At 42.3% G+C, this 27944-nt stretch overlaps 1 protein-coding gene, 3 long non-coding RNA genes and 1 pseudogene across 5 annotated transcripts; all 5 read right to left on the bottom strand.

Annotated features, from left to right (window-relative positions):
• Positions 1-1538: 1538 nt before the first annotated feature.
• Positions 1539-2957, bottom strand: LOC147985830 (uncharacterized). Its single transcript, XR_015615157.1, has 3 exons — positions 2572-2957; positions 1958-2104; positions 1539-1585 (listed from the first exon to the last, which is right to left on the bottom strand). It is a non-coding gene; the product is annotated as an uncharacterized LOC147985830 (long non-coding RNA).
• A 345-nt stretch (positions 2958-3302) lies between these two features.
• Positions 3303-6718, bottom strand: LOC125541791 (uncharacterized). Of its 2 annotated transcripts, none has more exons than XR_007297650.2 (6): positions 6531-6718; positions 5752-5801; positions 5532-5640; positions 5373-5421; positions 4068-4155; positions 3303-3609 (listed from the first exon to the last, which is right to left on the bottom strand). It is a non-coding gene; the product is annotated as an uncharacterized LOC125541791 (long non-coding RNA). The 2 variants fall into 2 exon arrangements; XR_007297652.2 differs by having other exon boundaries at positions 3305-3599.
• A 463-nt stretch (positions 6719-7181) lies between these two features.
• LOC125541793 (uncharacterized) lies at positions 7182-18656 on the bottom strand. Its single transcript, XM_087541757.1, has 4 exons — positions 18616-18656; positions 8160-9645; positions 7412-7470; positions 7182-7233 (listed from the first exon to the last, which is right to left on the bottom strand). The coding sequence occupies exons 1-4, from the start codon at positions 18654-18656 to the stop codon at positions 7182-7184; spliced, it is 1638 nt and encodes a 545-aa protein (XP_087397883.1).
• On the bottom strand, positions 9827-11410 carry LOC147985829 (uncharacterized; annotated as a pseudogene).
• LOC125541794 (uncharacterized) lies at positions 12020-14954 on the bottom strand. Its single transcript, XR_015615156.1, has 6 exons — positions 14905-14954; positions 14019-14088; positions 12846-13387; positions 12658-12753; positions 12439-12576; positions 12020-12358 (listed from the first exon to the last, which is right to left on the bottom strand). It is a non-coding gene; the product is annotated as an uncharacterized LOC125541794 (long non-coding RNA).
• Positions 18657-27944: the final 9288 nt, after the last annotated feature.

The following is a 27944-nucleotide window of genomic DNA, read 5'->3' as shown; positions in this document are numbered from 1 at the left end:
TCTCCTCAATAACTGGCATCTCTCCGCCGACCGGGTCCCGATCCCGCCGGTCCCGACGAGCGGCCGTGCGCGCAACAAGGAGATCGAGCGCCGTCGCCGCCTCCTTCCCGACGACCTCTTCTACGACCCCAGGTACGCCCCCGACTCCGGGCTCTGGGACACCTGATTTCGTGACGAGCACGACACCAAGCGCGCGTCGTTTTTCGCCGGCACCTCGACGGGGCCGCGGCGGCCACGACAGGAGCGCGGGCGTAGGCGGGTGCGCGGCGTCACGCCCACGCCATCGCCTTCGCCGTCTCCATCGCCACCACCACCTCCTCGCATGATGGAGGAGGAGGAGGCCCGTCTCATGGCGCGTGTCATGGAGGACTCCATGTACACGCACGATGAGCGGCAATCGGAGGGCCTGGAGGAAATGACGGCCCGCTCCGCTGCCGGCGAGGTAGCCATCTCGAGGAGGAGGAGCCGGTGGCTGCGTTCCAGCAGCTACCAGGCCAGGGGTTGGGCTGGTCCTGCAGTGCTCCGGAGATGGCCGCCGGCGTGGGCGTGAACTGGTGCCCCACTCCGTCGCGGTCACCAGAGCGGGAGGCGTCGCCACGGGAGGAGGTGGTGCAGGCACCTCCGGCCGTCCAGCCCGCCCCCGTCCACCACGCACCGCCGGCCCACATGTGGACACCGCCGGCCTACGTCGACCTCGTCAGCGACGACGACGACACCGGCGGCCAGTGAAGACGGCGACGGCCACGACACCGACGGGCGCGGCAGGAGCGCGCGGGAGGCGTTTTTTTATTTTGTTTTTATACGTTAATTATGAAACTGGGCCTTTTAAGTGGCGTGGAAACTGGGCCGTTTTGTGGCCGACCCCTATATATGTTTTATATTTTTTTAATGCGTTTATTTACTTTTTTAGTTATTTCATTCTAGTTTTTATAATTTTTTATTCACGTCCACCCTGGACATGATTTGGGGTGCGGCCACGCGGTGGCCGCACGAACGACCCATCTGACAAAGCCGGACACGGGCAAACCCATTGGCGCTCCAAAGGGACAAAATCCGGCCAATCCGGACGTCCGTTTGGGGTCGCGCGGTGGAGTTGGCCTAAAAAGACTGCACCTGCGCGCAGGTAGAATTACCGCTTTATTTGGCGTGGTCTGTCCTTGAAAGGTTCATGGAATCCACGCTCGATCATGTTGGACTAGATCGGCAACACGTCTTGGCGCGAGGGTGCCGGTCTTAACGATATGGTCAAGCCGCGGAAGATCAAACGACATGATGCATTAGTATGAAGGCAAGTTTAGCACATGTAACAGAACAACCAATTATCGAGAAGTGTAACATCATCAAGTTCAACATGGTCATGAGATTATAAAAGCTAACCCGTCGCGGAAGCAAGGCAACATCCAATTCAGCACGGTCACACGATTACAAAAGCTAATTAGCTAATATTAAGTTCAGTAACATGAGCAGGAACACAAGAGAGCAAAAGCCAACAGTGGCAATAGAGATAAAACTACGATGCCATAGCTTGGTTCAATTGCCTCCATGAGTGACGTCTGTCCTGCTTTCAGATGTCTCTGTTTTGTGCCTGGCAAATTTGGCAAAATTTCTCATAATTCTTAAATATATCACTTTAAATATGAAAACTGATACATGCACACATATGTAATGAAATTAAATTTGAGTAATGCAACAGTAGAGTGGAAGTCTCATGAATATGGGAAGAAATATTACAAATGTTCTGCATCCTTTTGACACTACCAATCCAAAGTGATTATTTCTATGGGAATTATTTTAACGAGCTTTAGTTAAATTATGTTCTTGATGAATAACAGTGGCTCTGAACTGTACATGGCCATAAGAAGTGCATCCATAGACAGACCCTTTTGCCTTTGATATTATGATATACAAAAATCCTTGATAAATAAAGTGTATCCAAGTTAGTAGTATAACAAACTACCTGGATAGACCGGGCCTCAATGGAACCTCCTACAGTATTGATCCATACACGGCGTAGGTGCACCACTACCGACCAACTCCAACACCGTGCTGACAGCCCGCCTTGCCGATACCTACCCGCCCACACTTGGTCCTCTTGCCCGGGACACTGCATAGCAGGCAACACATAAACTTGATCACACAAATCTTAATCAATTTTCTGCTTGCAAAATAAAAGAGCATATTCCTAAACCACAAAGATGGGACAACGACCATCTTGGTCAGAGGAGGTAGTGTATGATTAAAAATGGTAGTTTGTTGTATTAAAAAATTGTAGAAATTAGGGTGGACATCCGTGGATCTACCATGTAAGGAATATACCGAACATAATTTGGTCTCACTATTGGTAGAGTTTAGAGAACAACAAAGTAATGCAGAAAACAAAACATGGGACCGTACATATTCGACATAACACACCACTGCACCATATAGATACAAGACAGATCATTTAGAAGGGGCAACTTGTGCTCTGTTTATGAGAGAAATAAATCAAATAATATTGCAAGAGACTGAAAAATGATGGCAAGAACAAATCAAATAATATTGCAAGATACAACACATTATGAAAGATCATACCTCGACAAAGCAAACCAGGAACAGTAGATCCGCGGATGGCCACCGCAATTTCTACAATTATGCAAAATAAAATACAAGGTAAGAAAATCACTGAATTATAATTGGAAACTGAATTTTGTTCTGAACCATAGCATGCACTTGACAAAGTTAAATACCCAGAAGGAAAATATCATATGCGGTAAAGATCATGGAGAGATCGAATTGATTGGAGTCTCTACTAAACACTTATCGGCTTCATCATATGGCCACTATGCTTGCTTCTGACAATTCTGCTTCTAACTAAAGTACAAAAGTATCCAATGAGATCGGAAACGCGCCTTGGCGCGAGGGTGCCGGTTACAACGTTGTGACCAAGTACGTAATGCACAATTTGATAGCTCAGTTGATAAGAAATCACACAGGACTAAAAAAATTCACTACCTTTAACTATGTAATCACCTGGAAAAAAATTGCATAAAATTGTTATGATAATCCTGCTGGTACAAACTATGATAGTTAGGATAATAACCTTGGTGTTTTCGTATGAAAAAAACACGAACAATCATGAGGCCCTTAAGGAATCCGTAAGGTACATGATTCACATACGTATTATAGATGCAACAATTGATGAGCATACAAATTGATTTGAAATTTCCTCGCAAACATATAGAACGTGGAAGCAAACTGCAGATAGAAGAGAAATAAGGCAACATGCAAAACAGAAACTTGCCTCACCATGATACCTGTTACTTTTGCGATCAAGCGTTCGTGGCCCAAAATTTCAAAATGAAGCCTGAAGATTCATATCAATAAAAAGTACACTGTCACTGCTTGCACATGCTAGCACCTCTGGAATGAGAGAAATAGAAGTCTTCCAACAGAAAACTAAGGCTGCGCCCTTGCTTTTTCACTTGATTAGAGATGATATTAGCCTCACTGCTGATGAGTATGTGAAGTAACCCCTCTTTGTTGTACAGCCAAGAGAGCTCCAGACTTCTTTTTTCCTTTTTTACCTTTAACTGAAAACACTCCGTGGAACATCAGGGATTCTGTTCTTCGCTTCAAAAAATGAAAATTGTGTCTTCCAGTTAGAAGTCTCCAGGTTTGTTACGGTGTAAAGTTATGTAGCAGAAATCTTAACTCATTTATTATTTATGCTGACAGTAAAATCAGCATAGTTACATAATACTGAAGTGCATCCTTAGAACAAAAATAACAGGGAGATCTTAATGCCTATAAAAATGGAAAATGACACCATTGAATAGACAAACTAATATATATTATCTGGAAATGTGTATTTATATGGTCATCGAATACTAATTAATTCAAAGTAGTAAATAGATGTCAAAGGATCCTAATTCTACAGTCTGCACTCCAAATACCAACAATGGCTTTTTCATCAAAGTTGTAACATAATAAGGTAATGAGGTAGCATGAGAGTACGATTTGAATGGAATAATCCTTGAAGACAATCATTAGTACATAGCACATATGATGAACATTAATTCAGAGCTAACCTTCCATAATACGACCCTGTTCCATCTCATGCATTACCTTCTTTGCTGCAGTTATGTGATGCTGTAGTTTCTTCTTTTCGTTCTAATCCTGTAACGTAAAATATACAGAGAAGAAATATTACCAGCCGGTACTAATTTAGTGTAACAAAGGTTGCAAAAGGGGTAAAATGCTTCCATGGCAGAATCTGAAACAATCATGTTAACTACTACCACTGTCCTAAAATATAAGACGTTTTACAGTTCACACTATTTTGAAACCCTAAATCAATCCATGTAGAGGTTTCTAACTATAACCACCTTAGCTCTGTAAGGTTAACATTATGTGTGATGAGAAAGAGTTGCAGTTGCAAGTAACAGAATTAAATTATTTTTTGTGCCACCGTAAAACTGGAGTGATGTCAATCAAGTCAACAACCTATACAACACAATCTATGCAACAGAAATATCTTTTTTCTAAGGATTAGTGTCAAATTGATTTGCGGAGAAAACTTGGATTGACAATCTGCAACCCTATGTTTGTCCCATTTATCCCAAAACTTCAAGCCATGTATGTGTGTAACAGCTCGTAAACTAATGCAGCGATACCGTAGGATTAAGAAATGAGGTCAGATCATATATTATTTCTATTTGTATAAGACTACAAATTTTTGAACTTCACGCGGTCAGTGATATTCTACTTGTAACATAAGTATTCCCTCCGTTCAGAAATAACTGACGTAGTTTGAGGTCAAAACTACGACCATTATTTCTGAACGGAAGGAGTATTCCATTACCATTAACCTAGCACAAATTACAATTCAATTAGCAACAAATATTCTACCGAACATAGTCCTTGGCCAGGGTCAGGGGACCTTGAATCCTAGAAATTTGTAGAGGATGCATCATCTGGAGCAATCTATCACAACTCACAAAATCACCCAAGAGGCAGGTACACACTATGTTAACCATTTACTTGTACATAATATGTTAACTTAAACCATGCTGGGCGAGGGCGTTTTCGAATGAACCCAAGCAAAATATTCCGTGCCATTCTTTACGGAATTTAGATGAAAATAGCGTATCAGCAAGCATGTGCTCCTAAAAAGAAGCCATGTCTAGCAGCTCCTAAAAAGATTTCATAGACATAAAATTTGTACAGGAGGGGCAATTCATGCACACTGTAAAGAAAATTTTGCATAACAATTTGATCTTGCAAATACTTGCAATTAGACCTTCTAATAAATAAGGTATGCAACAAATAGGAATAAAAAGGGATATCAGAAACATGCATCCAGAATAAAAAGAGAAGATAACAAATAGCACAACCTGTAATTTGGATGTATCCTCGGATGGTAAAATTGTTACCAATAAAGTGCTGAAAACGGAAAGGATGGTCTTATTAGCTGTCAGGAACACAAATTTAGTAAACCAACATCACATTACTTGATCCCAAGAACATATAGGAAGTAAGTTGTTTGGAGGTACCAATTGGATGAGTTCATCGTCATTGATAGAGCGGTTCACCTTCTCATAGAGCCTGAACAACGCTTCCATCTCATTCCTTGAGACTTGATTTAATTTTAGAAAAAGAAACCTGAATCAAACAACCCAAACAGTGGTAAGAATAAACTGGGAGGAGGAGCACACATGAAGAGGTGCAAGCTGAGAGAGGATATCATGATGGGAGGCGCAGGCCTTCGATTACCTTCACAGGAGCAGGGTAGAAGACTCGTGTCATCAGTGGCTGATCTCAACCTGGACAAATTATCAACCATCCACCATTTAAGATTCAACCTTGTGTCAAAAAATGCTTGGATAATAGTCTGGTGGTTAGGAAATTTTTAACGGAAATTGCTTTGATATTAGTCCAACTACAAGGATGGCAAAATACATTTGGTTTAATAAAATTCTTTCTAATATAAAACATGTTAACTTCAATTATTTTGGCACCTCCATCTAGCTATAGGAAACGTTGCAAGAACCTTATGGCAAACAGTACATGCATCTCATGATCACTCATAAGAGCGAACAATTTAATGGCACTTATAATCCCCAAGACTCAGAATATCAGAAGATAACCGATACAAAATGAGATGTAGGAATGGCATCATTATGAATCTAATTTCAGATGAGAAACAATGAAAATGAACTCCCAGGAAAATATTTCTGATAAGTAATAAGGAGCATGTACATTTGCCTTTTGCCTTAGTGTCTCTCCCTATCCTGACAGAACTCTCAGGATCTGCTACACACTGATAAACCCATGTTTAATCACGTAAGCCATAAGGTATAGAAACATAGACAGATGGATATTGGACTTATTCAGCATGCCGACCAAACCTTAATAAACACTACATTAACATATGTCATGTTGTAGCAGAGGCATTATAGCAGACATGCAAGCACGACACCAACTGCGACCAATGCATCATTTAAACAGTAACCTGCCGGACCACCACAACAAGAGAGAAGATCAGAAACTACCTGAATCCATGGTCGACAACAACACTGCTCCTCCACTTCAGTGTGCTCCAACCACTGGCCACACACACTGCTAACCAAACCCCGCAACCTGGTCAACCTGTCGGGATTGGCCATGCCTGAGGAGGTCGTGGACGCTGCAATAGGCTCTGCTCTAACGCCCCACCTTCTCCAACTCCACCCTCATAACAATTGAATGCTAGAAAAAATCGGTCAGTTCAAACTTGAGTCCCTCCAAAAATGGTTGCATGCTAGAAGATACAGTTATAGGATATCAGACCTTAAAATGCATGCCAACCACAAGCTTCACAGCAAGATACCTATAAAGGAGCCCAGGAGCCTGGCAAATAAAAGAGGCTTTCATCATTATAGAACACACAGAGCAAGACATGAAAGCTACACATCTTTGCTATAGTTATTTTATCAAACCAAGTAACAAAGTAGGATTCTCTTGCTAAATGCATGAAAACTAAGAGGCTGTTGAAAGTCATCCATGTTTAGATTAGAGAATAGCTGCATTGAGATATATTTTGGTGGGGTCAAATAATAAAAGTATCAATGCAAGTCACAAAAAAGGGTATTAGCACGTGCTTCTCACCAATATCAGCATAGATGTGGTTTCCCATGCCAAGAAACAACATGGATGTGGTTGTCTCAATTGAACTTAGGCACGAGCTTCTCCCCAATCTCAGCATAGATGTTAGACCTGCCAAGAAACAACAAACATCAATTACCAAGCAGAAAAGGCAGGAGAAAATTACAAACAACATAGGGCACGGAGTCTAGAGAAGCCATGTACCTGCACATCCAAAAGGACCATGTCAGTGTGTTTGATAGGACCGTTATCAGTGGATCCACAATGCTGCTACAGACGCGAAACATACACACGGATGGTCAGGTTCTTGTTCCCCACAAGAAGAGCCTGCAGATCAGTCATCGCCATCTACAACAAAAGTATCAGCACCAAAACACAACTTCACCATTAAACTCAGTAAATCTCTATGGCATAAACCAAACCGCGGAATAAAGCCAATCCCAGTACACGCGGACATTCAAAATATCACCCCCATCGCATGGGATGACATATTTATTCAGCCCACACTATATGTCACCACCCAAAATATCACCCAACTCACAAAAGCATGCCAAAACCTACCAAAATGAAGACTACCATCATACACAAACCTAAGTCATCCCCGCGGCCCGGAAGACCTCAGGGAAAACAATGTTCTTGGTCTCAGAGCCGCATTTGCCATCAGCATCTAATATAAGGATTTTCAAAGAAGCCCTCGACGTAACACGAGACACTACCACATACAACTGCCCGTGAGTAAAAACAGGACCCTTAAGATATATACCAACAGCAGACAGGGTCTGCCCCTAGCTCTTATTAATTGTCACTGCATAGCACACACGAATAGGAAACTGGCGACGTCTAAGCACAAAGGGTGCATTTCCCTTCTTTGCCAATAATTCAATCCTGGGGATATAAACAGTATCACCCACATGTGAGCCAGTCATAATGACAGCTTCGATAAGTCGATCACCTAATTCTTTTACAATTAGTCATGTACCATTAGACAAACCATTTGCCTGGCTCAGGTTTCTAAGAAGCATAATCGAAACACCAACCTTAAGAGTCAGCCTATGATTTGGGAAATTTATAATTTTAGTTGCATTCAGGTACTCGATTGGATAGTAAACATCTTTGTCCCTAACAGAATCCGAAGAATCATCAATAGAATCAGCACTCAAATAGTCTCTGCTATCAGTAGGAACCAATGCAAGAATATGATCATTAATATCCTCAGCATGGTCATTGGTAGGGGCTAAAATGGCTCTCTCTTGCAAGTAACCAGTGTTCAGGTAGTTATGCAAAAAATCACCATAGACAGAAGAAACAATAGCAGCTATTGGATCACCAGACGTACAAACCAAGAGGTCGTCCGGTATCTGTATCCAAGAAGCCTCAACCTCATCGCCTCGCCTTGTGACATGCAACTTCCCTTCCCCAAGATCTAGCACCCATCTGCTAAATAAGGCAACATCCTTCTGCGCCTGGGTATCCGCACCATGCACACCCAAGCGCATGTTAATAGAAAGCGACAATTTTTGGACAGAATGCCATAGCGGAGAATTCGTGATTGCCGCATCAATGATCTGAGGCCTAGTACCTCCCTCAACGACCGGTAAGATTTGTCTAAGGTCACCACCCAAGACCATCACTACTCCACTGAACGGAATATCAGCAAGATCTGGATTAGCCACAGAGAGGACATCACGCAAAGTTCTATCTACAGCCTCAAAGCATTTCCTGTGTGTCATCAGCGCCTCGTCCCAAATAACAAGCGAAGATACCATCAACAACTTACAAAGCTTAGAGCCTCTTTTAATATCACACTGTGTATTATCTTCAAGAAGAATAGGTATCTTAAAGCGAGAATGAGCAGTCCTCCCACCAGGCAACAACAACGATGCAATGCCCGACGACGCAACAGTAAGCACTATCTTCCTCTCGCCCCTAAGGAAAGCACATATTGCACTCCACAGGTATGTCTTCCCAGTACCACAGTACCCAGAGACAAAAAAAGCCTGGTCTCCCCGCCTGCACACACACTCTACAATCGTCTTATAAGCAACCAATTGGTCCTCATTTAAACTATCAAACATAACCAAGGACTGTTTAGACAGAGCACATGCATCATAAGACAGTTCCTCACGAATTAGACGATTATCGTCAGACTGCTCACCTTCGCCAGAGCGAGACGGCAAGTTAAAACTTCTTATATCAGAACCACGTTTCAAGAAAATGTCAGCCAACTCATCAAGAAGCATATTTCCCAATCTTTCAGGAGGAACAACATAGTTTAGATTACGCAGGGCACGACGCAACCCATGTTGGATATCATCGTACATGCTAGCGCAGTAACGTTCAAAGAACCCCATCTCATCCTTGATAGAACAATGCATGAGCATAGTCACAAATAGCTGTCTAAGTCGATGCCCAAACCCCCAAACAACCGCTTCATCAAACGCTATGTACCACTCGTTATCATATCCTAACAAACCGCGCGCGGCACAAGCCTCTTTAAAGGTGTGATAAAGACGACCATCATATGTTCGAAGATCTTCGAAAGACCTAACCCCCTTAACAATCATCAAAAGCATGCGCAAGTAATACAACTCACCACTCAAAGGATGTACATAATACACGAGGCCAATCTTTTCACCTCCACCCCTTGGATGCCATGACCTACTTTTAGCGTCCCAGGTCCAAGCAGTTGGAAAATCGCAATAAGTTAATGAACGAGCATCTTCGAACATCTCATTCGCAACAAACCATTCGGTAAGCATAGTCTTTCGCAAGAAGTCAGAATCAACAATTTTCGTGAGGTCAGCACCAGCACGATAGTAGACATATTCATGCCAGGCATATGAACGGTCAGCCTTTGAACCGATGGCATTTTAAAGTGTATTTCAAACCCAAATATGCGCCACAATGCATCGTACTCACATATATACCGACATATCAGATACTCCTGAACCTCATCTACTGTACGACAACCAGATTTAGTCAATTTTTTAGCCTTTCTAACATGACCTTAGAGTAGTCAGCACCTTTGGTGACATACTTAAAGAGATATTTCATCACCTGTGTCTTATTACACCACTCTACATTTATATGTCCCTGAAATTTCTTGAGCATTGCCATATTATAAGGAACAACATGCCTATTGTCAAGGTAACGACCATTTTTATAGACCCTTCGACCGTCGTCACGACGTCGATATAAGGCAAACCCATTATCATCAATGACAGTGGTATCTCTAAAATCTTTTGGGAAATATTTAGAACAAACACCCTTTTTCATGCAGACACATTTATCGTTCATTTCACCACATGGACCGTGCATCATAAACTCAGAAACTAAAGCATATCCTAGAGGATCAAGTAATGCATCAGGTATTTCAGCAGATATTAATGAATTAATATATTCAACACCAATCTCACCGTTACCCCCTCTCCGCTAGACAAGTATATGCGTGTGAGGCAGTCCCCGCTTCTGGAACTCAACGGTATACAACACTGAAAAAAGGACATAAAAAATTAGACAGACCAGCCAATAGAAGTAAAACATCATTAAAAAATAGCCACACATAGAGCACAACATTCACAATACCAGCCGTAATGGGGCCAAAAGCCCGGCCTGACTTAATCTCGTCCAAGTACTCGGTGAGCTTCATGTGATAGAGCCTAACAACAATATCCGCCCTATCAGAAGGCGTCTGACCTAGTTCCAATGCACTTGTGATCTCAGGCCACTTGGGATTGCAAGTGAAAGTGGTAAATATGTCAAGCGCACCGTGCACCCGACAAACGGCAAGGCCATCATGGAAATTTTCATGGAAGTAACGACGACCGCCTATGTGACTGGAAGGTACAATGGTCCTCTTCCCAAGAGCATCACCATCAACACACCCATCACCTACCGCATCAGTAATACCCTGCATGTGCTCTGATCTAAGCATGTCCTGATTTCTTATGATATACCACAATCTACTTTCATCGATGCATGCACGTGCATCAACAACCGACTGGGAGGAGAGGAGACCATAACATATATATGGATTGGGATGATCACCCTTGTAATGGCACATAAAACGATAGTAATCCTGCATGGTCATCCTATTCCGACTATTTGTGGAAGCATCACCACCCCCAGAAGGGTATGAAGAGGACGCCTCAACGGTCGGACTTCCAGGTGCAGGATTAGGATCTATAGGTCCATCGTCATCATCTTCTTCAGGAACAATCAAGTGAGGAACATCCACCTGGAACCCTCTCTCTCCATAAGGGAAAAGCAATGGGTATTGCAGAGGCATGAATGCAGTGTTCAGAGAAGATATCTACTGCAAACCGTCGGAACGACTGCAAACAACAATATCCTGAGAAGATGCCTCTAACGTGAAGCCACCACCGACAACTAAAGCAGCAAGCCCAGTGGTTGTAGGCAAACTAAACTGTGGACTATCACCCTCCGAAGGTCCAATAATACGAATCGAGATATCCTCGATGGGTTCATCACCACGATCCTCTATCATCTTACTCGCCTCCCGAAAGGTCTGTACCAATGGGTTAAACTCATTAAGCATGTCTCTAAGACCAACCACAATACTCTCATCCACACCCCAGTAGGCTTGTCATCTGGATTTAAGGCATTCATCCTATGTCTAATCTCATTAGCTGGGTCATGTATATACAACTCAGCAAACTTAGGTGTATCATCACCGCTAGGCACCAACGAACCAATACGATGAGACACTTGACCACTGATCTTAAAAATCTTAGGTCCACGGCTGCCACCAAACGAGCGTTCAATAGTAGCACCCATCGAAGTGAAAGCAAACATACAGTTGTACTCACGTATAGTCCGGATGAATTTTTTAGCACAAGAAGTACCATTGAATCGAAGGAGCTCACGGAGATAGGCTGGGGGATCCTTAAAGGGAGGAATATATAGCTTAGCGCCTTCACAACAGCGATTATAAACCATCTTACGTTGTGTCCAGGATGACCTGGACTTTGAACACTCAGCAAACCAAAAGGAGGCACCACAGTATTGGCACAAGAAATCTGGAGGGCCGTAGTACGACCTATCTGCATAGCAAGCTAACGGCAAAACTATCAGCCACAAACCAAGGGTAAAAGGAAGACAATAATCACATAACCAAAACAACAAAGGTCTTGTTAATAAGTACCTTTAAGGGACTCGGCAAACTTGACCGAGAAACCTTGCCAATCCTTCGGCATAGGCCCTTGGACAACAATCTCTGACAAGGCATGTAAAACCAAATAAGAGAACATACGGCAAATAGGAACAACTAACAACAAACCATGAAATCTTGTGCACCTTCGCATCCAGGACGTCGCAATTTAATCGACACTTTCCGTCTTTTCCGTCTGTTGCGGTCTACCCCAGTCACCTCCGAACTCACATAAACCGAGAAACCATGCCAATCCTTCGGCAAAGGCCCATCAACGACATGTTCTTAACAGGACATGCAGAACCAAGTAAGACACCACACGGCCAACAACAACAACTAACAACAAACGAAGAACTTTCATGCACCTTCATATCGAGCGCGCCGAAACTCAACGCACATTTTCCGTTTTCTGCGATTTACCGCAGCCACGGTCGAGCTCAGAAAAGGGAACCAGCCATCACCTAACCACGTCGCAAACAACACAGTAATGAAATAATTATCATCAATCCCTAGGAGACAAAATATAAAAGAAGAACAATGGACACACACATACTTGTACGGCTTCGAGGAGGACACCCAACAGGCTGATGTGGCACGTAACGTCTAGAAATCCCAGGGACCACCGCACGCCTAGGAGCGGCGGTGAACCCAGGACCAGCAGCCTGACCAGGGACAGCAACAGCGGCTGCATTCCCAGAATCAGCACCATGACTAGGGACATGGCCACGAACACCCCTACCACTTGGCCGAGGCATGGCGCCACGCCCAGCGGTAGGCACCTGCCGAGCGCCACGCCCACGCCTGGCGATAGGCTCAGCTCCAGCAGCAGGCACCCGCCGACTCACACCCCTACGCCTGTCAAGAGGCTCAGCTCCAGCGTCAGGCACCCGGCAAGCAGCGACATGATCAGAAACAGGGGCACGCCCTATATTAGAACCTCCACGTCCAGTGCCTCGTCCACGACGACCAGCAGAACGCCCACGGCCACGGCCACGACCACCTACCAACCCAACACCAGCCTCGACCGTGCCTTGAGCATGAGCCGCAACTGGACCACGGGCCATGTCAACAACCCAACAACATCATACACACACGCTGGACAAATAAGAAGCAAGAAACACGTAAGCATACATCAGAGAATAGCATAACAATAGGCAGCAGAGTATAAAATATGGTACATATAATTATATACTGCATGAGCAGCATAACCAGGAACGCGATAAAACTGTCATTGAATAAAAGGAACAACAAATAAGACCATAATTGAATAAAGGAACAATTAATGTTTCACATTTTATTACAACCAGACACTTACTACAATGTACATACACACGAGGATCTGAATGTACACACATTTTATCAATAATTTCTTCCAGACTTGGAATTCCCTAAGTAAACATTGTATGCATGGTCGATATAAAACAGTAGATCTTTTACAACCAAGAAAATTGTGTAAACACGATCCAGGCAATATAGAAGTAAATACCCCCTCGACGATTGCTATCCCAATCAGTTCTTAGTGCATCATTTAAATAATATATGTACATATATCATAATATAAATAGAGAGTTTTCTTATCTACTAAAGCAAGCAAAGTGCTTTTTCATTGGATAAATATAAATACATCAAATCATACAGACCTAAAACCAAATGCATCTCTTTGTAGCTCTTATGATCACAGGAAAGGCCATAAAGGGAGACCCCAAAGTTAGCATTGATTTTGTACCTGCATATAATTGCAGCAATAGAGTGCTCTGCTATTGGTGGTGTCCTTTTTAAACATCCTCAGCGGTTACCTGCATAAGAAAAGGAGAACGGTAAAGAAAGGATATAGTTTAGGAAGGACAAAAAAGAATAATAGCAGGCCTGGAAATGAGCCTAGGATGGAAAACAAATGATGTCATGCCATGCTTTCTCAGCTATTTTTGGGTCATGAAAAAGGAAGATACAATGTATAATAAGAGTGGAAGATACAAAAAGACAACAAATTTAAACAATTCAACACAGATTCAAGACAGACTCAATTTCTTCTGTACTTGGAATGAAATAACTCCATACTCAATGTATAATACCATCGAAGAAAAAAAGATTACACCTACCATAACAATAATCTAATATCACCTCCTCCTTTAAATAATGAAAAGGGAAATCAAATGGCATAAAACGGCCTTCTCTGAAGCTTAGTTATATTAGTGAAATAAAGGAGACCACATCCACCCAACAAAAGATATGTTATCAATTTGTCATTGAGCTTTGGTAGTCGCGGTCAAAGGTTATTAAGTTTTTATTTCCACAATCACAAGGTACATATGCATTAAATATTGGAACAGGCTAAAGATTCTAGTTCTCACTCCACTGCAAAACTGGAAATAATCACATAATGGTTCATGGAATCCTGGAAATATTGGAACCGCGTCAATTACAATATCATGCTGCCAATAAATCCTAGTTCGCCCTTGCTCTTCTCTTTGTGAAATTCATTTAGACAAAAGATTGATGGTGGTTTGAATTTTCTCATGACCAAAACACCATCCTCTTCTTTACCAGAATATAAAGTAGCAACCCTATCTACAGAATCAAATTTAAGTATACTTAACAATGCAGAGTATCACATTGTGCCAAGGAACTGCAGAAATGAGGCTCCACGCATACAGATGTGCCCAAAGAAGTAATCACATACATGAGAAGTCAACATATATATGTTCTGCACATGCAATATTCGTATTATAGATAGGTATACTATATTTGGAAGAAGAATGTGCCAGGCCAGACTCATAAATAAGAATGGCATGATAAGTAAAAAAACAACGGTGGCACAAGCTAATCTGTGAACCAGTGGTATTTAGATCGTTTAATAGATTCATTAGGTGAGCATACTATAAATAGTGTTTTCATAAAGATAAGGTGCTATTTTAAAATGAGTCAGATTGTGTACTCTCAATAGAAAGAACGATCATCTTCATTAACTCTCATATTCAACATACCCTGAAGCTGACTAAAATACTATTGGTCTGGAAAATAACAGAGATAAGTCACCTGCCTCATCTACTTATCATTTAGGAGAGGGTTAGTATGTATATGAAGCAAATTCTCTGAGCAGCTTCTCAGAACATATTTCTACCACATAAATCTAGATTTACACCACTAGTAGAAAAAGGGTCAAATGTGAAGCACATTAGTGTCGGTTTGAATTTGAGCCGGCACTAATGTGACCATTAGTGTCGGTTCTAACGGCTAGGCGGGCGGGCATCATTAGTACCGGTTCATGGGCAACCTTTAGTACCGGTTCATGCCAAGAACCGGTACTAGTGAGGCTGTGTCAGGCTATGGTCAGGCTGGGGCCCCCACGAAGACCTTTAGTACCGGTTCATGCCATGAAACGGTACTAGAGTTTCTTAGTAAACTGATTTTTAGTCCCACCTCTCCAAGAGAGAGGCAGTGTGAGTGGTTCATAAGCCGTGAGTTCACAGACAATGACGAAGAGTTGCAATGCTCACCTTCATGTTGATTAGCTTCAAGCCTTGCGGAATAGCATAGATTGCACTAAGCTATGTGCAGTGCAGTCTACACTATTCCAAAAGGCTTGAAGCAAATTAACCAGGATTGCACCTCTTTTTTATTTTTAATAACTTATTTGAACTCCGGACTTCTTTTGTGTTCAGTATGCAGCATTCAAAGCGACGTCATCAATTTCCAACATGTTCTGACATCATTTGTTGTTTTTCGGTCATTTACCTAATTGTTTAGAGACAAAATAGTGATTCCAATTGCTGCTGATCAATAAACAAATTGCCCAGGTCGTCTAATTTTGGTAGAATTTTTTGGGTTCCAGAAGTTTGTGTTAGTAACAGATTACTACAGACTGTTCTGTTTTGACAGATTCTGTTTTGCGTGTGTTGTTTGCTTATTTTGATGAATCTATGGCTAGTAAAATAGTTTATAAACCATAGAGAAGTTGGAATACAGTAGGTTTAACACCAATACAAATAAAGAACAAGTTCACTACAGTACCTTAAAGTAGTCTTTTGTTTTCTTTCTCTAACGGAGCTCACGAGATTTCTATTGAGTTTTGTGTTGTGAAGTTTTCAAGTTTTGGGTGAATTCTTTTGATGGATTATGGAACAAGGAGTGGCAAGAGACTAAGCTTGGGGATGCCCATGGCACCCCCAAGATAATACAAGGACACCAAAAAGTCAAAGCTTGGGGATGCCCCGGAAGGCATCCCCTCTTTTGTCCACTTCCATCGGTAATTTACTTGGAGCTATATTTTTATTTACCACATGATATGTGTTTTGCTTGGAGCGTCTTGTATTATTTGTGTCTTTGCTTGTTAGTCTACCACAATCATCCTTGCTGTACACACCTTTTGAGAGAGCCATGTATGAATTGAAATTTGTTAGAATACTCTATGTGCTTCACTTATATCTTTTTGAGCGTGATAATTTTTGCTCTAGTGCTTCACTTAGATCTTTTAGAGCACGGTGGTGGTTTGTTTTAAAGAAACTTGATCTCTCATGCTTCACTTAGATTATTTTTAGAGTCGTTAATAGCATGGTAATTTGCTTAATGTCAATATACTTGGTATTCAAGATATGTGAAACTTTCTTTTTAGTGGGTTGAATACTAAGATAAGTTTGATGCTTGATAATTGTTTTGAGATATGGAGGTGATAATATCATAGTCGTGCTAGTTGAGTAGTTGTGAATTTGAGAAATACTTGTGTTGAAGTTAGCAAGTCCCATAGCATGCACGTATGGTTAAAGTTGTGTAACAAATTTGAAGCATGAAGTGTACCTGGCTTGTGCATCCTTATGAGTGGCGGTCGGGGACGAGCGATGGTCTTTTCCTACCAATCTATCCCCCTAGGAGCATGCGCGTAGTACTTGATTTTTGATGACTTCTAAATTTTTGCAATAAGTATATGAGTTCTTTTGACTAATGTTGAGTCCATGGATTATACGCACTTTTACCTTTCCGCCATTTGCTAGCCTCTTCGGTACCGTGCATTGCCCTTTCTCACATTGAGAGTTGGTGCAAACTTCGCCGGTGCATCCAAACCCCGTGATATGATACGCTCTTTCACACATAAACCTCCCTATATCTTCCTCAAAACAGCCACCATACCTACCTATCATGGCATTTCCATAGCCATTCCGAGATATATTGCCATGCAACTTCCATCATCATCATCATGACATGCTTTACTTTTGTCATATTGCCATTGCATGATCTTGTAGTTGACATCGTATTTGTGGCAAAGCCACCATGCATTATTTTTCATTCATGTCACTCTTGATTCATTGCACCATCCCGGTACACCGCCGGAGGCATTCATATAGAGTCATATCTTGTTCTAGTATCGAGTTGTAATCATTATGTTGTAATCAATAGAAGTGTGATGATCATCATTATTAGAGCATTGCCCAATCAAAAAAAAGAGAGAAAGGCCAAAAAGAAAAAAAAGAAAGGCCCAAAAAAGAAGGAGAAAATAAAAAGGGCAATGCTACTATCTCTTTTTCCAAACTTGTGCTTCAAAGTAGCACCTTGTTTTTCATGTAGTGAGTCTCATATATTGTGCTTCAAAGTAGCACCATGATTTTTATATAGTGAGTCTCATAAGTTGTCTTGTTCATACTAGTGGGAATTTTTCATTATAGAACTTGGCTTGTATATTCTAACGATGGGCTTCCTCAAAATGCCCTAGGTCTTCATGAGCAAGCAAGTTGGATGCACACCCACTAGTTTTCTTTTGTTGAGCAGTCTTAGCTCTAGTGCATTTGTTGCATGGCAATTCCTACTCCTTGCATTAACATCAATTGATGGTAATCTCCATAGCTCATTGATTAGCCTCGTTGATGTGAGACTTTCTCCTTTTTTGTCTTGTCCACACAATCCCCATCATCATATTCTATACCACCCATAGTGTATGTCCATGGCTCGCGCTCATGTATTGCGTGAAGGTTGAAAAAGTTTGAGATTATTTGAGTATGAAACAATTTCTTGGCTTGTCATCGGGGGTATAGAAGTTGGGAACATCTTTGTGTGACGAAAATGAAGCATAGCCTAACTATATGATTTTGTAGGGATGAACTTCCTTTGGCCATGTTATTTTGAGATGACATAATTGTTTGATTAGTATGCTTGAAGTATTATCATTTTTATGTCAATATGAACTTTTGTCTTGAACCTTTCGGATCTGAATATTCATACCATGATTAAGAAGATTTACATTGAAATTATGCCAAAGTATCACTCCACATCAAAAATTCTCTTTTTATCATTTACCTACTCGAGGACGAGCAGGAATTAAGCTTGGGGATGCTTGATACGTCTCCAACGTATCTATAATTTTTGATTGCTCCATGCTACTTTATCTACTGTTTTAGGCAATATTGGGCTTTATTATCCACTTTTATATTACTTTTGGGACTAACCTATTAACCGGAGGCCCAACCCAGATTTGCTGTTTTATGCCTATTTCAGTGTTTCGAGGAAAAGGAATATCAGACGGAGTCAAAACAGAACGAAATCAACTGGAGAAGTTATTTTTGGAAGGAAACCCACCTGATGGACTTGGACCCCACGTCAGAAGATACGGGAGGTGCTCACGAGGGTGGGGGCGCGCCCTCCCCCCTGGGCGCGCCCCCTGCCTCGTGGGGCCCCCGTAGCTCCACCGACGTTCTCCCTCCACCCGTATATACCTACGTACCCTAAAACTTCCAGAACAGAAGATAGATCGGGAGTTCCGCCGTCGCAAGCCTCCAGAACCACGAAAAACCAATCGGGACCCCTTTCCGATACCTTGCCGGAGGGGGGATCCATCACCGGTGGCCATCTTCATCATCCCGGCGCTCTCCATGACGAGGAGGGAGTAGTTTTCCCTCGGGGCTGAGGGTATGTACCAGTAGCTATGTGTTTGATCTCTCTCTCTCGTGTTCCTCTATGGCACGATCTTGATGTATCCCGAGCTTTGCTATTGTAGTTGGATCTTATGTTTCTTCTCCCCCTCTACTCTCTTGTGATGAATTGAGTTTCCCCTTTGAAGTTATCTTATCGGATTGAATCTTTTATGAACACTTGATGTATGTCTTGCCGTGCTTATCTGTGGTGACAATGGGATATCACGTGCCACTTGATGTATGTTTTGGCGACCAACTTGCGGGTTCCACCCATGAACCTATGCATAGGGATTGGCACACGTTCTTGATTCTCCGGTAGAAACTTTGGGGCACTATTTGAAGTACTTTTATGTTGGTTGGACAAATCTGAGATTGTGTGATGCATATCGTATAATCATGCCCACGGATACTTGAGGTGACAATGGAGTATCTAGATGACATTAGGGTTTTGGTTGATTTGTATCTTAAGGTGTTATTCTAGTAAAAACTCTAGGGTTGTTTGTGACACTTATAGGAATAGCCAACGGATTGATTTGAAAGAATAACTTTGAGGTGGTTTTGTACCCTACCATAATCTCTACGTTTGTTCTCTGCTATTAGTGGCTTCGGAGTGACTCTTTGTTGCATGTTGAGGGCTCGTTATATGATCTATCTATGTTATTATTGTTGAGAGAACTTGCACTAGTGAAAGTATGAACCCTAGGCCTTGTTTCCACACATTGCAATACCATTTACGCTCACTTTTACCACTTGCTACCTTGCTGTTTTTATTATTTCAGATTACAAATACCTTTATCTACCATCTATTTTGCACTTGTATCACCATCTCTTCGCCGAACTAGTGCACCTATACAATTTACCATTGTATTGGGTGTGTTGGGGACACAAGAAACTCTTTGTTATTTGGTTGCAGGGTTGCTTGAGAGAGACCATCTTCATCCTACGCCTCCTACGGATTGATAAACCTTAGGTCATCCATTTGAGGGAAATTTGCTACTGTCCTACAAACCTGTGCACTTGCAGGCCCAACAACGTCTACAAGAAGAAGGTTGCGTAGTAGACATCACATAGCATGCGCGAAAGAGTAGAGAGGGTCACGGCAAAAACTGGACGCACTTCGTGTACAAACTGGACAAAATCTTTCGGAGTATCAGGGTTTCGGACGAGAACTCATCTGTTACACGGCCACTTCAATGTTTTTTAAACTTATTTGAACTCCGGACTTCTTTTGTGTTCAGTATGCAGCATTCAAAGCGACGTCATCAATTTCCAACCTGTTCTGACATCATTTGTTGTTTTTCAGTCATTTACCTAATTGTTTAGAGAGAGCTAAATGACCGTGAAATTGAAAATCACTACAAAATGAATCCTGAAAATGTTGAAACTTGGCATGGTATCATCATATCACCCGCATAGCATGCGCGAAAAAGTAGAGAGGGTCACGGCAAAAACTGGACGCACTTCATGTACAAACTGGACAAACTCTTTCGGAGTATCAGGGTTTCGGACGAGAACTCATTTGTTACACGGCCACTTCAATGTTTTTTAAACTTATTTGAACTCCAGACTTCTTTTGTGTTCAGTATGCAGCATTCAAAGCGACGTCATCAATTTCCAACATGTTCTAATATCATTTGTTGTTTTTCGATCATTTACCTAATTGTTTAGAGAGCTAAATGACCGTGAAATTGAAAATCACTACAAAATGAATCCTGAAAATGTTGAAACTTGGCATGGTATCATCATATCACCCGCATAGCATGCGCGAAAGAGTAGATAGGGTCACGGCAAAAACTGGACGCACTTCGTGTACAAACTGGACAAACTCTTTCGGAGTATCAGGGTTTCGGACGAGAACTCATCTGTTACACGGCCACTTCAATGTTTTTTAAACTTATTTGAACTCCGGACTTCTTTTGTGTTCAGTATGCAGCATTCAAAGCGACGTCATCAATTTCCAACATGTTCTAACATCATTTGTTGTTTTTTGATCATTTACATAATTGTTTAGAGAGCTAAATGACCGTGAAATTGAAAATCACTACAAAATGAATCCTGAAAATGTTGAAACTTGGCATGGTATCATCATTTCACTCGCATAGCATGTGCGAAAGAGTAGAGAGGGTCATGGCAAAAACTGGACGCACTTCGTGTACAAACTGGAAATAGAAGAAAAGAAATAATGCAGAAAATAAAAAATATACAAAAAAATTACTCAAAAATAAATAGAAGAAAATAAATAATGCAGAAAAGAAAAAAACTATATAAAAACTACTCAAAAACAAATAGAAGAAAATAAATAATGCAGAAAAGAAAAAAACTATATAAAAAATTTGTTGGCGCGCTGCCCAGTGGGCCTGCCAGACCTAGGGTGTGCAAATGCAGGCCCAGAAGGGCCAGCAGGCTCACAGGGCAGCACACCCTAGTTAATTAGGCCCGGAAGCCTGCTATATAGAGAAGCTCGAAGGAGCAGCCGCTGCTGGGTTTATAAACCAGTGCGACTGCCCTTCGCTCGGCGAGGTGGGACTAAACATTGTGCAACGCCGGTGGCAGTGCACAACCTTTAGTACCGGTTGGTGGCACGAACCGGTACTAAAGGGGCCGTTTCCCGCCCCTTGGCCTGGCGAAAATTGGCTTTTAGTACCGGTTGGTGGCTCCAACCGGCACTAAAGACCCCTCCTATGTATATGGAACCTACGAAAAAATCAGTTTCATCGACCACCAGTTGTTCTTCTCAATCCGACTTCTTCGCCGCGCCCGTCGCCCCATCGCGCGCCGCCCTCGCCGCCCCCGCCGCCCGTCGTCGCCGTCACCGCCGTCGCCCACGCCACCCGTCGTCGCCGTCACCGCCGTCGCGCCCGCCACCCGTCGTCGCCGTCACCGACCGGCCCGTCGCCCCCGCCGCGCCCGTACGTCGCCGCCGCCTCTCGCCCGCCGCGCCCGTACCCGTCGTCCCCCACCGTCGCCCGTACGCCGCCGCCCCCCGGTCGTACACACACACACACACACAGAGAGAGACACACACACATACACACACATACACACACACACATTGTTTGTACTTATTTTCTATTTTCTGTTGTTTAGATTAATGTTAGATAAATTACGTAGATAATAATGTCAGAATGTTAATGTTAGATGAATTATATGGAAAGATGTTAAATATTAATGTCAAATATATTTTACATGAATTAGAACAAGTTGAACTAGTTGAATTAGTATAGCTAGATATTAATTAGGTATATATATGAGATTTGAACTAGTTGAATTAATATAACTAGTTTATTTTTAGTATGAAAATTAATAGAACAAGTTTATTTTTAGTAAGAAAATTTAGGTATATGAGATTTGATGATCTAATCAAAATATTACTATATAGAACTACATACTTTATTTTAGTAAGAAATTAATAGAACTACTTTATTTTTAGTAAATGCTTAGTTGAATTAATAGAACTACTTTATTTAGTTGAATTAATAGAACTAGTAAGTGTTTAATGTTTCACCTATATATGAACATATATGTTAGATATTAGATACAAATTATATGTTAGATATATATTTAATTTAGTTATATGAGATTTCATTATCTAATTAGCATTTTATTATATAGAACTAGCTACCTTATTTTTAGTAAGAAAATTAATAGAACTAGTTTAGTTGAATTAATTAGTTGAACTAGTTAGTTGAATTAGTTCAATTAATTAGGTATATTCTTCGTAAGTGCTTAGTTGAATTAGTTCAATTAATTAGTTGAACTAGTTGAATTAACAGAATTAGTTGAATTAATAGAACTAATAAGTGTTTAATGTTTCACCTATGAACATAGGAATGTCGTCTGACGACGAACACGATTTCATTATGTGCAAATACTGCGAAGACCAGGCGGCCTGTGCGGCAGAAATTTTCTAGTTGATGATAGACGCTTCAGTATCAAGCTGGATGAGAACTTCGAAGTGGATACAGTAAGTCACAACGACAAGTCTTTTTTCGTAATTAAGCATGACTTATGCTTCATTTGCTTCACCTTTAATTTTAATTTTTCACTATTCTACTAGCGTATCCCCTGCCATGCAAGAATTTTTGTATTGGATAAGATAGGTTTCAGTCCTAACGAAACTATGGAGGTAAAAAGAGTTTACTTGAAGACCGAGCATGGTTATATCTTCAACGTCAAATTATACAATGCAGACACATACACCTATTTTGAATGCAAAACTTGGCAAGCACTATGCAAGGCTTATGCATTTGAGCCTGATATGGTTATCACCTTTGATATTCGTCCGGAAGATGATATTGAAGGTAATAGAGAGATCTAGGTCGATGTGCAGACGCCTCCAGTTCTACCATTATGTGAGTTTCTCAACCATATTTATGTCTTCGATATGAGATTATTTGAACCCGTTGAATAATTAATAGATCTCAATTTATATTGACAGCTTACTTCCAATCAAGCAAACATGTCCGGCGCTTGGTAGACATGACCGTCCACTGTCCCGGGGCTGAACTAAACTGCGAGGAGACAAGTCATTATGTTCCATGGCTTGAGTATCTTGATGCTGTCAAGACAATTTTCTTTCCTGCACTTAGAAATGTTAGTACTCAAAACGTGCGACCAATAGTGTTCATACTGAACTACGGTCACATATATTTAGGAAAGATGGTAAGATTTCTACTATTTCTCCTCAGTGCATCTTTTGCATACATTATTTTTTAAGCTAAACTTCATTGCTAAGTATGTTACTATACGATGTTCTTTAACAGGGACTCCCGATGAATGTTGTGCCTGATTGGATCGAGACTAAAGGTACCATGAATATTGTTAGCTTACGGGCAAGATATCCTACAATGCACTTTAGTGCATTCAGGATTTCTAATAGCAAGGAATGCTTAATAGTAAAAGACTGGAGCGAAATTGTGAACGATCACAGAGAAGTACTAGGGGGCAGCAATCAGAAGCGCAACCCACGATTAGGAGACAGGTTCATCTGCATGCTCCAATATGATGAATCAGCAAAGCTATACATGTTCTATACTATTTTATCTGAGAAAGAGAGCAGCAGGAGTGATTAATTAGCTAGTTCATGCTCTTAGTACTTGTCCTCTCATGTCCGTGTTCTTCGTCCTGAACTTAATCTCAAAGAGTGATTTGCTTTTGTGGTGTTATAAACGCTTATAATATCATTACCATGTTGAACTCGATGATATCTTTGCTATGAAAACCGTTGGTGATGATATATATGATGCAAGAGTTTTATATTAATTAATATGATGATGATGAGTTATTATATCATTTATGAAAGAAATTGCATATTAGTTTCAACTGGATGGATTCTAGCTAAGTGATCAAGTATATGCCATATCCATATTACCTCGATCACTTAAGTAGGTGATCAAATATATATAATATGGATATGACATATACTTGATGACTTAGCTAGGATCCACATGCATCCAGTCAAACTAATCACCTAATGATTTAACAACTCATTATAATGTAAAACAATCACTAAATTAAATTGAAAACACAAAATTAAAGTAAAAATAAAAAATAAAACCAAAACACACCAAAACATTTAGTACCGGTTGGTGTTACCAACCGGTACTAATGTCCTACGCGCCCACGGAGCTGGCTCGTGCCATGTGGTTGCCCTTTAGCACCGGTTCGTGCCGAACCGGTACTAAAGGGGGGGGGCTTTAGTGCCTATAATTTAGTGTCGGTTATCGAACCGGCACTAAAGGCCCTTACGAACCGGTGCTATTGCCCGGTTCTGCACTAGTGCACATCTAAATAGTACCTACATGCTCAAGTTTGACGTAATAGAACATGAAGCAGAGAAGGGGAGAGGAGGAAGACCTGTGGCGTTGAGGCTGCTGCCCTGCTGCCCTTCTACATCACCACAGATCCTACATCACCACAGAGTACCATCGTCACGCGTGCGCTAACAGTAGCTTAGATCGGAAATCCGCGGTCAGAGGGGCCGAAACCGTGCGAAGCAAAGGGGCGAGTAGGGGGGAAGGGCGGGGTGGGAAGGGGTGGGTGGGGGAGCTCACCATGGTGGGGATCTCACGAGAAGGCGGCGCCGGTGACGGTGTAGAAGGACCCGGTGCCCACCGAACTCGTCGGCGTCGATACCATCAGACGGTCAACCGTCTCCTCCCAGCAACGGCGAGGGGCGAGCTCAACGGGAGAGCAGCGCGGCGGCAACGATCTCGGCGACAGGAGATGAAAGGGGAGAAGTGGATAGGAGCACGGCGGCGGCGGCGGCTGTAGGCGGCGGCGGCGGCTGTAGGCGGCGTGCTACGATGGGCAGTGTCGAGAGAGGGAGAGAGAGCTGGAGGGGAACAATGCGGCGGCTAGGTTTGCGACAGGAGAAGGAGACGGCAGGGCTTTTACCTCAGAGCGAAATTCCAAGAATGCCCTCGGGGGGCGATCAAAACTACACACGGTGGACACGCGGTGAATACTGTTTCGATCTACAGTTTTACAGTTTGATCCGACGAACGGAATCCTTCTGGGGTATGATCGGATGGACGAGAACGCATCAAGGGCCAGATCCGACGGCCCCGAATCGCTAAAGTTCAAGGAGGCTGGGTTACTCCCACTATGTATCTTAGGCGATGCCTTTCAGATGGGTCATGGGTATAGCACGTACGCTCATCAGAGAGGCCACATGCATGCATGGTAAAATGAAGGAGCGCTGCCGGGACACCCCGAGTTTACAGGTGACGGGACCATGATCGATTGTTTTCGCATCAGGGAACATCGGTCCGATGCCCTGCCACCAAATACTACCCAAAATTAGTACACGAAGCATCTCCACCGAATCAATCCGATGCAGTTCTTGCTTGACCTAATTCGATTCGACCGGTCCGGTGCTTGGAGGAGACCTCGCCGCTCATGCATGTTGGAGCGTCGCAAGCTCACGGGTATGGCAACGTAAAATCAAGGATCTTTGAGGATCTTTCAACATCAGTGATCGGCGTAGGGCCATGCAAGCCGAGCTTGACAGGCTCTTTTTGACATTTCAGTCAGTCTGTGCCTTTTGTCTACGATTCCGCATCGCCCCCAAAAGATGCTGGATATGAATTCATGCACCTACGGACAACACTGCCAGGTGCACGGCCAGGCCGCAAGGAAAAACTAGTACTACCTGGGAAGAAAGATGGGCAGACCAGTCATCGGTGACGTGTAATGTGTGCCAGCGTGTTTGATTTGATCATCCAGTGCTAGTCCTGCGTTAAGCTCTCCCTGCGAGGTGGGATCAACTAGTGGCAACAAGCATAATAGCAACTCCAGTGGATTCTCCAAAACGATTTTCTCCAAAAATGTTTTGGACTGCACTCCAACAAAAATTAGAGGATGTGGAGAACAAATCCAGCTTGAACAACTCGAAACCACCGCTTCTTTTGATCTAGAACTGCCGAACCAATCCACTTTGAAATATTTTCTGTTTGCTCGGACACTTTCGAGCACACTATTTTTCATCGGCACTTCCGAGCTGTCTCGGTTTGCTTCTATGTTGGTCACAACATAAGCTCGGTACATCCGCTTCTTTTCTACTAGTACTTTCAAGCTGTGACTTACTCTTTTCTACAAATTCTCATTTTGAGAACGGTTTGTTTACTATGGTACTACCTAGCAACTGGTTTTATCCGATACTTTCAAGCCGTTTTATCTTCACAGAAAATGTGTTACATTTTTTCGTTTCGAACCACCACTCAACCACCTATCGGTATTTCTGACTATTGTATTTCATCTGGTTCATGAATGTTATCCTAACTGTTCAAATGTATTTGAACCATTTCAATAGTTTCCCTGGTTTACCACCAGTGCTTCTGAACCTAGTTTATTTTATTTTATTAGTAATGGCCAAGTTTGAACTCTCTGTATTTTTCTCGAATAACAAAGCCTGTGTATCTTTTCATTGTCGGAATGGATTTTCTATAAATATCCTCCCATGCACGCTCTAGTTGCAACCATCTCCTACCATCACAAGTCATTCTACTCTTGCAAGCCACTCCACACCACTCTATCCCACTTCACTCCACTCCATTAATCTTCGCCATTGGGTAACAGAGATTCAAGACACGAAAAGAAGAAAGAAGTGTTGAGTGATTCCATGTGTTTTCGATCTTTGAAAGCCAATAACTCCCTTTCTTGAATCCCTACATATTAAATACATATCTTGGCACGGTTGTTGGAGGCTCTTATGCACGCGAGTGGGACTAAACTTGTAACAACCGGGTCTCCGATGTCGGCCTGTCAGTACATGAGCCAAATGATGTGTACTTAGCACGGTTGTTGGAGACTCGTATGTACATGACTGCGACCAGTCTTGGTAACCTCCTGGGTCCCATCTGTTAGGCCCTCAGTGCATGAACCAAATGATGTATACATGAGCACTAGTAGAAAAAGGGTCAAACGTGAAGCACATTAGTGCCGGTTTGAATTTGAGCCGGCATTAATGTGTGCATTAGTGTCGATTTCAACGGCTAGCCGGCCGCTCTCATTAGTACCGGTTCGTGGCGAACCTTTAGCACCGGTTCGTGCCACGAACCGGTACTAAAGTGAGTGGTGGCAGGATGTTGTCAGTCCGGGGCCCCTCCAGCACCTTTAGTACCGGGTCGTATCACGAACCGATATTAAAGGTCGTCCTACATAGACCCTTCGTCCACCCGAGCTCGCTCTGTTCTTCCCCTTTCCCCTCTCCTCTCTATTCTTTTCCCTCTTCCTCTTAAGCTCATCACACA

This window comes from Triticum urartu, chromosome 2A (genome assembly GCF_056163025.1).
Source record: "Triticum urartu cultivar PI428250 chromosome 2A, HENAU_Tu73, whole genome shotgun sequence".
Classification (NCBI taxonomy): Eukaryota; Viridiplantae; Streptophyta; class Magnoliopsida; order Poales; family Poaceae; genus Triticum; species Triticum urartu.
This window is presented reverse-complemented; position numbering and strand designations above follow the sequence as displayed.